The following is an 11,590-nucleotide window of genomic DNA, read 5'->3' as shown; positions in this document are numbered from 1 at the left end:
AGAGTCAGAGCAGCGCGAGTCAAAGTAGATGAGCGCTGGCCGCAAGGCCTGGTTTAGTCCTCTGCAGCGTAAGTATAATAAGCAAGAATTCAGTTGAGTACAAATTAAATTCACATGCAAGAAGGGACTACGTTTTGAAACAAACAAATCACTCGGCGTGTTGAGTCTGCTCAGGCAGCATCGAGTTATGATGACTTCCCAAACGTGACGCGAACTTTGCAGCGAGAAATGGAACAAAAATAGCATATGCAGCAACTATTAGCAATTCTCGCCCTGAACTACCTATCTTCTAAACACATTTCCGCCCCAAAAAAACACGATATCTAAGATGCCCTCGGGCGAAAAGAATAAAGCTGTTAAAGAAGCACTTCTTCGGTATCATTCCGATAAGACATAGCGTGATTTATACCCTTTACAAACAAGGCAGGGTGAAAACCTCGCAGCTAAAAAGAATCGACAAGAGTTATGCATGGAGCAACTAGCAACAGTCAAACATGAGCGAAGCCACACATAAAATAGATGTAAAGACATGAAGTGCGCGACAGGAGGTGCGAGGGTTTACCGGGCCACATAAAACCAACAATTTCAGTTCTTGCAAACTTCAGTATATAGCTTTAACATACAACACAATGCGCTCGTGCAGTCGTGCTGCCTAGCTAGTGCTACGCCGCAAAGAAGCGTAAAACAATATAAGCGGCAAACGGGATTCCGAACTTTAGCGAAATGCATTTAAAGGCCGATCCACACGACGGACCAAATTGCTGTTTTGGACCGCGGTCCGCGCATCACGTGATAGGACGTCACCAGTTCGTGCGTACCGCCGTTGGCCCGCGCAAGACCGCGGCCCTCGCGGTCCAACAAATCGCCGAGGCTTTTCCCGCTTCCGTTTTGGCGGCGGACCGCAGGCAAACCGCAGCGATTTTGGCTTAGCCAACGAATGTTGTCCGGCAACAGAGTGTGTTCAGCCAAATCCAATCTAGTTTTCGGCTCAGCAAAAGCCAGTCGTTTCATGTTCGCAGTTCCGCCTACACGTTCGTGCAGCAAATATATTTTTTAAACACTGTGTCCTCTTGGAGTGACGAGGAGGTTTTTTCATTTTGTATACCTCGTTGAGCAGTTCCCGGCTTTGTGGGACTCGAGCCGGTATGATAACAATGATAACACTCTGGCCGAGAGTGTAGCTGGTTGGTCTGCTCTGCCGTCTGCTATGGCGGTCCGCCGTGTGGATGTGCTCTGCGCCGGACCGGACCGCGGCGGGCCGTGACGTCTCATCACGTGACCGAGCGGCCCGCGGACTTGGTCCGTCGTGTGGATCGGCCTTAAACGGCATGCTGCACTGCAGACGAACTGCGTCGCTTACGCGTCTAACTATGATCGAGTGGAAAAAAACACCGACGAGGCAATGGAAAGGATGAGAACAAGAAATTTCCCGCCGAAGTAATGATCCATTTTTGCTACCGTTGCGCCCGCTGATGAGGCTTTGCGGGGAATTATTAGAACCGTATCGCCGGCATGTTTTCGCCGGTATTTGAGCCCCAAACCCTGCAACAATTGTTCTTCGACATTCCTCGGAAGCTTTGGCCACCCCACACATGCGAAGGGTGCTGCCTATCTTGCTCTGAAACCGTGAATAAGACAGAGAAGCACTATCAACGACACAACAAACTACGGCGCGCGGCTGTCTCCTCTTCCGCGTGTTCTGCGCAAGGCCGCCACCAGTGGCGCGTCCATCGGCGCGCACTACGCGTATACGAGCACGCGAAGCCGCAGCTAAGCGTCGAAATACGAGCCGAAGAAGCCGACCTGCGAAAGCAGCAACGCGACGACGCGAGACGGCAACGTAGAGAGGACGAAGCTCGCAGACAAAGGCTTGACACGCGTGTACGTTGCACTGCGGCTCGTTAAGTCTTGCAAGAAGTCTGACCCCTCCGATCGTATAACATATACTGCATTACCAAGTGTGCGGCAGGCTTTTACCTTCACGTGTTACAGGAATGTAACATGCTGCCGAACTTTATTATGTACCCTTCTGATGCGCGCGAATAAACTAGAAAAGGAAATTGAAATAGAATGACAGAAACGACAAAAAGCACCGCTCCTCTTCTTGTTCTAAGCTGAAAACGTTCGCGCAAGACGCATTGTGCTGATCGACATGTTCGTTCGGTAGTTTGGCTTCCTCAGACGTTTCCAGCAGTGTTGTACACGAAGGGCTTTTCTTTTTTAAAGAAGAATTACCTGTGTAGTTGTACCGCGACTAAAATGACCAGAACAGTACGGCTTGTAGTGGCACTAAGCTCACAATCGTATATGATGACGACTTGTAGAAGGTATAGACTGTCGCAGTAAAAATGTTCTGCATAGCGCCACGATGCAATTTCGGTGGCCACCCTTTGCCGCGCCGCAGACCAGACCGCGACCGAGCAGCATGCCAACGAGGTGTTCGACCAGATCCTGGAAAGCGTGAGCCAGTCGGAGACACTAGACCCGCTGCATTTGCCCGAGCAGGTGGCCAGCTTTGATCGCACTTTCCTGGTGCGCTTCCATGGCGAGACTCGCCTGTACAACACCACGCTCACGGGCCTGTCGACGGTGCAGCGCACGGGCAACTGCCGCTTCCAGATGGACGAGAAAGGACTGGACGTGCTGGCCGATGTGGGCGTCGGCGCCCTGGATCTGGACAGCAAGGCTCACGTCAAGTTCATGGGCCGCGGGCCCACGGTGGACCTGCACGTGCACATTGACTATGTGCGCGTGCTTCTCGAAGCGCTCCAGTGAGTTTGGCGCCCATGCATTGTAAAAACGTTTGTACCCTTAAGGGTGTTTGCTTGTCACATGGGTAACGCCCCTACCCTCAGGGCCTTGCGAAAAATTTCAAAGGACGACAACGGAGCTCTAACTATATGTGCGATGACAAAAGACGTAGCTGAAAACTACTTAATCATTCTGACAGCCTTGGGCGCACAGAAATATCCGACAGAATTTCGCAGGGATAAATATGAAACATTATTTAAGGCACTTTTTATGTCGGCAGACTCGGCAAACAAGATGCCATCATTGGTTCCCACCAACAACTTGTTCTTACCCCTTATACATATTTTTGTAAGGCCTTAACGGTAGGGGTGTTACCCTTGTGACAAGCAAACACCCTTAAGGGTGCTGAGATTGTTCACTATACTCTTAAGCAAAATCACACCCTTTTGCCACAGCGATAATCGTCATCTGTCTTGTTCGGATTTCCTTTCTTTAACGTGGCGAGCCCGGTACCTCCCAGTAACGAACGGCATGCGCGTTATCAGCATCACATAGCATTCTCGACAGGAAAGTAGAGGGCGCGGCGTTTTCAAGAAAGGATACGCAAGCAAGGCAGATGACGATTATTGTAGCGCGGCAGAGATACAACCCCAAAGGGTGTAACTTTGCCTACACTTTAAAAAAGTTTACGCCTTTTGTGGTGCATATTTGCCACCCAACGATAATCGTCATCTGTCTTGCCCGAATTCCCTTTCTGGAAAACGCTGCGCTCGTTACTTTCCTGTCGAGAATGCTCTGTCATGCTGATAACGCGCATGCCGTTCATGACTTGGAAGTACTAGGCTCGCAGCGTTTTTTTAAAGAAAGGAAATGCGAGCAAGACAGATGACGATTATTGATGTGTGGCAAATATACACCCCAAAGGGTGCAACTGTTTTTAGAGTGTAAGAGTGATATATAGTGGGGGGGGGGGGGGAGGGGCCTTACGGCCGCTCGTATACTGTTTGGTCCTTTTGCTCAGCGTCTAACTAGATTCAGCTATGCTCTAATGTCATAGCCTTGTGTCGAGGGAATGTCCGAGCGCTCTTTATATCAAAGGTAAGTGAAGTTTGCTTTCAAATACTATTTAAGTGCTTCCGTCTTTAAGGGTGCAAATAGTTCTATAAACCACACCTTTACACCTTTTACGGAAAGCATCTTTTAGGGTACAAATCGGTTTACAGCGTTTCTCTATCGTTTACAGGTAATAAATCATTTTTCAGAAGCTGCGAAACATGAGCCACGAACTCATTCCTCGAACAGTCGCTTGTATCTTGTTTTGAGGCCTGCAAAGCAGTATCTGGCTTTCAAGGCTTCGACGCCTCTTAATTCTCGGGCTTATCTTTTATGCCGTCATCTTCACATGTTATGCGCATGCATTTCTGTGCCTCCTCCCCTTCTCTTACGACAGCTAGGCCTACTTCTTTTGCTGTAAGGAAACGTTCGCTCCCTTCTATACGCCACAGGGCCGGTTGCCTGTTGTTTAATTTTTATCCTAAGTGGTCGGAAAGGTTATGTTTTTCAAATTTTTTTGCAAGTAATGTCGGCCTCTCTGTGTGAACCAGCTCATGAGCTAGAATTGTGCTACCTGCCAAAGGCAACATTTAAAATATTTTGAATGTGTTCGCTGAAACACCCGGTATGTTGTTACCTTGCGCCTTGCAGGCGTCAGCTAATTGTTTAGAGCAAATTATACATCCTTTTAAGCATAATATTCGGTATGCAATGATGCACAGACTATACAAAAACTACATTGGAAGTACAAAATAGTTCAAGTAAAAAAACATCAGTCATTCAATTAGAGTAGACCAATATGGTACACTATCTAATATAATCAGATATCTGTCCAAAATATTTTTTAAATGAACGGGAAAACAAACACAGTGTGTGTGCTTGAATCTACTTTATCCACACCCCCTCCCCTTCCAATTCCTATTTTATTTTTATTGTGTTATTATTAGCTTTTCTGCATTCACTAGAGCTGTGCGAAAGCAAAACGCAAATTGCCATACCATGCAGATGAGGGCAGTACGCAAGTCGTCACAAGCTAGCCTTCAAAACTCTATTTGAACATTTGCTTACGATCTTCTTGGTCCTCGATACAACTTCCGAAATATAATTGAAAAAAAAAAAGTTTACAACGATGTGACCACTGAATCTTTAAAATTTCCGAAAAGTGAGTACGAGAAACTCTTTTTTTATTATTTTCACGGACAAAAGTGTACTATTGTCTTGCCAGATTTTTTGGCGCGCGTAGTCGATGTCGTAGAATGAAAGTTATCACCTAGAAAATAACTCATCGGTGAAGGCTAAGTGACTCTGGCAAACTCTAACTTGCACGTTTGATGAATGATGCTGCAAATTTTCATTGCCCAAAACTTTCCGAAATAGTAATGTCACGTTGCGTTTTATAATATATTTTTATTTATTTACAGTAGCTCAAGTACTCTCATAGAAGGGGCATCACTTGTGGGTGGGCGAATACAAGAATTAGCAGAAACGTACTAAAATAAGCTGCTGCAATAGGTACAGAAATTATTAATGTACAAAGACAGCAGTGTATCATAAAGAAAGCACATAATTTGACAAATACAAATGTTCGCAAGAAATGTTAGCAACAAATAACTAGGAAGAATAAGAAAATATAGAAATCAACCGATATGGAATTCAGTGTGCATAGAAAGGGGCGCTGGACTCAAAAACAAATGGACAACTTAGTAAGTGAAAAGACACTAAACTCAATAAACACAGTACGGCGCCGACGATAAGCACCTATCCTGGGCACCCTACATAAAAAAAAAAAAAAACTCGAAAACGAGGTCAATGCGATAGTGACTGTACTTCGCAGACTTGCAGGCACATCATGGCGCGGATCAGTATCGTCCATGCTAACTGTTTACAATGCATTAATACAACAAAAAATTGCGTATTCCGCGCCCATCTCACACGTCAGAAGAGCGACTTCAAAGTCTTTTAGCTAGATGACTACGCATATGTCTAGGAGTTCCACGAGCGACTTCTAGCTGTCTTGTAATAGCTGAGGCTCGCCAATCCCAGTTTCCAGTTATCAGAACTACAGAAACACGCCGACATTATTTCCGTCTTCAAAGACAGCATAAAAGCCACCCATTGACTCTAAACATAATGAAACGAGATGGAAGTTATGTCCCCAAAGAAATTTGAGAAAATCCTCATATATTGCGAAGAAATGAATTTTGTAATTCAGACGTCGAATAACCTTCATGGCTGCTTCGAATTGTCGAATTGTTACTAAAAATCGAATTGTCAGTACACGGGATATTCAGAAAAAGAGACATGTTCATTTAAGCTGCTCAACAACTAGCACTTTACCGTCTATATACAGATGGCTCCAGTACAGTAACCTGTTCAACTTCAGCATTCATTATACCGCACCTCAATAAACAAGAATCCTTTAATAAAGGGAAAATTAGACATCCACCCATTCGTAGCAATTGCTACAAAGAAACCCATACGGGTTCCTCGAAAGAAAAGCCTCAGAGTTGAAAAATTCGTCCTGGTCCCGGGTTCGAGTCGCGGACCAGGACGAATTTTTCTTCAACTGCGAGGCTTTTCTTTCTAGGAACCCTTATGGGTTTCCTTTGTAGCAATTACTACGAATGGGTGGATGTCTGATTTTCCCTTTATTAATTACTTCTCTCTACCTTGCGGGTTTCCGCAGAACTATTACGTCAAGAATCACTGAAGTTATCTAGTGCGACTTCTTCCACAACGACTGAACTATTCGCAATCCTATGTGCGATAAAATTTATAAGGTCAATAAGAGATGCGCAGAAAGGGGTATATTCAGCGATTCACAGGCGGCTCTAACAACACAATGCAGCACAAAATGAAAACCAATCGGTGATAGTATAATATACGAAATACTTAAAGACCTCGCAAAGGCAAGCCAAGCGAAGCATGAAATTGCATTCCTGTGAATACCAGGGCATTGTAACATTCCTTGGAAACACAGCAGCCGATGAAGCAGCACGACAAGCACACCTCAAATATGATGTGGTTCCGCTCCCAATATCGAAGAATGAATTACGCTGCATTATGAGGACAATGTCTTTCAAGATGTGTAGAATTACGTGGTTTGACCAGAATTCTAAGAGCTAGGATTTGTATCATATTGATCCGTTTGTTGAATTCAAACTTCGATTGTCATTAGACAGAAATATGGCAACCCTTATTCATCGATTAAGACTAGGCACTGCCTACACAAAACGTTTCTTATATGGAATTGGCCGTGCGGAAACCCCCGAATGTGATTGTGGATTAGTAGATGAAGATATACATCACCCTCTTCTAGATTGCCCGCATCACGACACACCACGACGCCGACTTAAATCAACCCTAATTACATTATACCGCAGACCTTTCAGTTCAAAGAAACTTTTGAATCCTTGGCCAACAACGGCCTTGCAGAAGAGCGCTTTAAAAGCATTAAAAACTTTTCTCGAAGACATCGGCACGGTTGGCCGTTATTAACGCTTTCAATGATCCTTCCATTTAAATGTCGCTATATATATGTATGGGTTTGGGGATTATGTCATGTTGACGGTTCTGTTTCGACTATATGTGACAATGCATTTACACGATATATGTACCACCCGTTGACTAGATATTGTATTATTAGGCGACAGTATCATTTGTATTTTTGTGACTTTCTTCTAGAGAACTGTGGAGTCACTTAACTTGTATATTGCATGCACCATGTATTTCTTAAGTGCTAGTGTTATTGTGAAAACGCTGATTGACAATTTCTGGTGCTCGTATGAAAAGGTTATTTGATATGTAATCTTGAACCCTGTATGTTGCAGGCTAGACCCTTACAAGAGCTAAGGAGTAGCCGGTGCCTTAAATTGTGCGTCAGCATATCCTTATATCATATAAATAAATAAACAAAAAGCGCCGACAGAAACAGGTTAAAGAAAATGCAACATCTATGCAAGCAGATGGTTTAAACATATGAGAAGTTGCCCAGTGGCAGACATAAAATGCGCAGATTTAAAATGTATCCTGGGTTTTTGTGATGTGATAGCTGTGTGTAAAAAATGCCGTTCCAACCACCCCAAGTCGCAACTATCCCTAAGATATTTGTTTCTCGTGCTCATATCTTTTTGTACACCCTGAGCAGTTAGAGATCGTACGTGTAGCTTGACAAATAAAGGAGGCGCTATAAAGACTAAAGACGAGAATAAAAAGCAGCAACACGAGCGCATACTAACTGAAGGTTTATTGAGTAACAGAACAGTTTAGCGTATTAATTGGGTCGTCATCGTGTGAAGTGCTAGCTTTAGTTATGTTTGTGTCACCTAACCCATATGAATAACGCAAATGGCCTGTTTACAACACTTGATGAGGCATGTGAGCGCTTTTATTGACCTTCCTTGTTTAGTTAAACATTTCATTCAGCTTTAACCATGGAAAGGATGCTCCGAAAAGTTGTAAACATTCCCAACATCATCAAAATTGACCAATTCCTCAATCACTAAGGGAACATCTGTCGATTAACGTCCCGCTTAAGCAAGCTGTTCATTTGTTAATGCGTCGAGTGGCGGCCACAGCAGAAGGCGTGTTCTTTCCACGACACGCCAACACGGCACTCTCGAGCGAGCACTTACGGTGATAGTTTCACTTTCTTGAGTTTTCGAGAGACTCAGCGCACGAGAGCTTATTTCATCGCGTTTGCGCGACTCTTATGCGCATGCATAAAGTGCTTACTCTCGCGAAAATGCAACTATCTTAACTATCTCTAAAAGTGATCGTCCGAGAATACGTCCCCAGCTCCCGGCGGTTATTGCTTGTCAAGGTCAAAGATAGTCGCTGCCCTTAACGGCAAGCCTGAGATGAACAGCTTGCTCACCCACTGAGACTGTTTGATGGCGATATACTATTCCGCGCGTACGGGTGTATGCGAATCCGCAAGGTCGCAAGATAGTGCAATACCGGCCGGACACGCGGCGGAGGTGAAGCAGGCGTTAAGCACTCCCCATACGTTGGCTGATCCCGAAGGTAGTGTAATGCAGGGCCGAACCGCGGCGGATCTGAAGCAGGCGTTAAGCACTCCCCATACGTGGGCCGATCCCAAAGGTAGAGCAATGCAGGGCCGACCGGCAGCGGAGGTGAATCAGGCGTTAAGCACTCCCCATACGTTGGCTGACCCCGAAGGTAGTGCAATGCAGGGCCGAACCGCGGCGGATCTGAAGCAGGCGTTAAGCACTCCCCATACGTTGGCAGATCCCGAAGGTAGTGCAATGCAGGGCCGACCGGTGGCGGAGGTGAATCAGGCATTAGGCGCTCCCCATACGTGGGCCGACCCCGAAAATTGTGCAATACCGGGCCGACCCACGGCGAAGGTGTAGTTTGCCATTAAGGGGCCCACATACATAGCTTCGATTGTCATCCTTCTTCACAGAGTGTAAGGGCACGGAGTTTTTTCACGGGCTTCCTCTATTTCAGAAAAAGCAAATACGCGACGTGTACCTTGCTGGACACCTCATTTCCACCTGCTTTACCAATCTCAACTACCGCCGAATTGACACCTTGGCGCTTAGGGCAGCAATTAAATAGAGCAAATAACTTTTAATTAAACAATTGGATGTCAGAGACTAAAAAAAAAAGATACTGGTGATTTCTCAACAAGGCTCTAAAACATGGACTTCGTCTATTCACGTAGAACGAGTCAGTGTTTTGTGTGTGTGTGTTTTTTTTCTTCTAAAGCTCGATGCATGATGGACGCCCTTTATCTACTTGTGAACTGCGTGCCCGTATAACTTTGCAGCCGTATGATTTGCGCTGACTCGGGTCTGCTCTTCGCCCACTTTTCGTATTTCCTCCCGGTCTAGGGTGGACGGAGTCGTGCAGCTGCGCCGGTTCAAGGTGCAGGAGTTGCTGGGCTTCACCCTCAAGATCAATGGTCTCGGACCGCTCAGCTACATGTTCAACTTCTTCTCCACCTACTTCACCAGGCTTTTCAAGGGCATTGTGCGCTCGCGCGTCGAGAAGGTACTCAGCTCACAGATTGAGAGAAAGATACGAGAACTCAAGCTCACTTTCTAAGTGTGCACGTCGCAGTGTGACCCAGCTTGACTCGCCGGAATGTTCTGAAAAGGCCAATAAACTCTCGACCAAAGCGCGTTTGTACTATCTCTATTCGCACGACTGCGACACTTTTGGAAGGCACCGCTCGAATTTGTGTTTATTTGATATATCACAAGTGTTGAAGACGGGGTCCTTGGAGCGCCGGTAACTCCAAGGCTATGGGAAACGGTCTTCGCGAAATATTTCTGACAGACATGTGAGTAATTCTCTTTTAGATCATATATACGCGTGGTGCTATCCTTGTTCTCTTGCACAGTAATATTGCCAACTACGCAGTCAGTGCATGATCATCATACCTGTCGAATTTCACAACTCAAAGCATTCGCGAGTAATGTAGCATGTGGGTCACAATTCGTTCCCTGATGAGCCCATGTAGGTAAGATATTTGCGCGTGCGTTTGTGTGTCCTCGTTTTTAGCTCGAATGCGTTCTTTGTCTGGCTCCAGCCTAAATCTGCACCATCCACAGTCGGCGTCACCCCTGGTCACCCTTGCGTCGAGTGCGGGAACGGCGGCCGTCAGGGTGCTCCTCGGCCAGCCAGCGCCGCCTAACGGTAGCTGCTGGGCTCGAGATAAAAAATATGTCTCGGCATGGTCTGGGCACGCGCGGCGCCCCATGTGTGTAAAATTGCATTGCCTCATTTGTTCCTGTCTAATAACGTTTTCTTCATTTGTATGAGAGAACACAATTGGAACATAAGGATCGGCTTCTCTCCGCAGTGATAATTTTGTACAGTAGCCCGTTATATTTCATAGGGGCTCACGTGGGCCGTCTAAGCGCTTGTTATCGCGTTCCGATACGTGAGAGGCGCGCTGCCTTTCAAGGTATTTAGGCAGGCACTACGAGCTTAGGAGAACCGCGACAAATAATTGTGCAGCAGGTGTGCAGCTGTGCTGCGCTTGTACCACACTCGTACCGGAAGGCAGTGTTGCACTTCACGCTTACACATTTCGTAACTATGGCGGCCGCCGTGGCAATTTGGGGCTCGAGGTCGTGGATACGATCCCTGCAGCGGCCGCATTCCAAAGGAGCGGAATGCAAAAACGCTCGTGCATTGTGCATTGTATGCACGTAAATCTCTGGCCCAGCCATCGCTGGCCGGCTGAGGAGCACCCCGGCGGCCGCCGTTCCCGCGCTCGACGCAAGGGTGACGCCGACTGTACACTAGTGTAAAAGGGATCGCCAGATTTGGTTTTGAATTAAAGACTGCTCGTGACGCGTGGATTCGGACATAACACGTATGCATGCGCCAAATGTATCTTGCTTAAGATGTTTTGCGTCGTTGAACACTTATGTTCGGCATGAGTGCGGCCTTGTGGCTACGGCCCGCTTTTGATTTTATTTTGCTTTCTGACCGATGCGAAAACACGCATTGATCACGCTGAATGCAGTAAAACCTCGCTATAACTTGCTGCGATCGTTACAACGAATCTACAACCTCATGGTCGAGCGTGGTCAACTAGCGGCTTACAGTGTTTCGAAAGCGTGTCGGCGAAGCGCTGCAACCCTCTGAGCTTGTACGTATACGCCCGTCGCCGCATACGCACGGCCGAGAACATGTGAGCACGCGCCGCGGTGTGGCTTTGGCGTTGCACTGCTAAGCCCAAAGGCCACGGCGGCCGCATTTCGATTGGGGCGAAATGCGAAAACGCCGGTCCATTGGGTGCACCTCA

At 46.5% G+C, this 11,590-nt stretch overlaps 1 protein-coding gene across 1 annotated transcript in view; it reads left to right on the top strand.

Annotated features, from left to right (window-relative positions):
• LOC142566323 (mite allergen Lep d 7-like) overlaps positions 1 to 9,949 on the top strand; it is a 35,120-nt gene extending 25,171 nt beyond the window's left edge. The window contains exons 3-4 of the mRNA XM_075677242.1: positions 2,405 to 2,771; positions 9,663 to 9,949. Of these exons, the coding sequence (XP_075533357.1) occupies positions 2,405 to 2,771; positions 9,663 to 9,876 (581 nt within the window). The 3' untranslated portion in view covers positions 9,877 to 9,949. The remainder of the gene's footprint in view (positions 1 to 2,404; positions 2,772 to 9,662) is intronic.
• The last annotated feature ends 1,641 nt before the right edge of the window (positions 9,950 to 11,590 follow it).

The sequence above is a fragment of the Dermacentor variabilis genome, unplaced genomic scaffold, assembly GCF_050947875.1.
Source record: "Dermacentor variabilis isolate Ectoservices unplaced genomic scaffold, ASM5094787v1 scaffold_12, whole genome shotgun sequence".
NCBI lineage: Eukaryota > Metazoa > Arthropoda > Arachnida > Ixodida > Ixodidae > Dermacentor > Dermacentor variabilis.
This window is presented reverse-complemented; position numbering and strand designations above follow the sequence as displayed.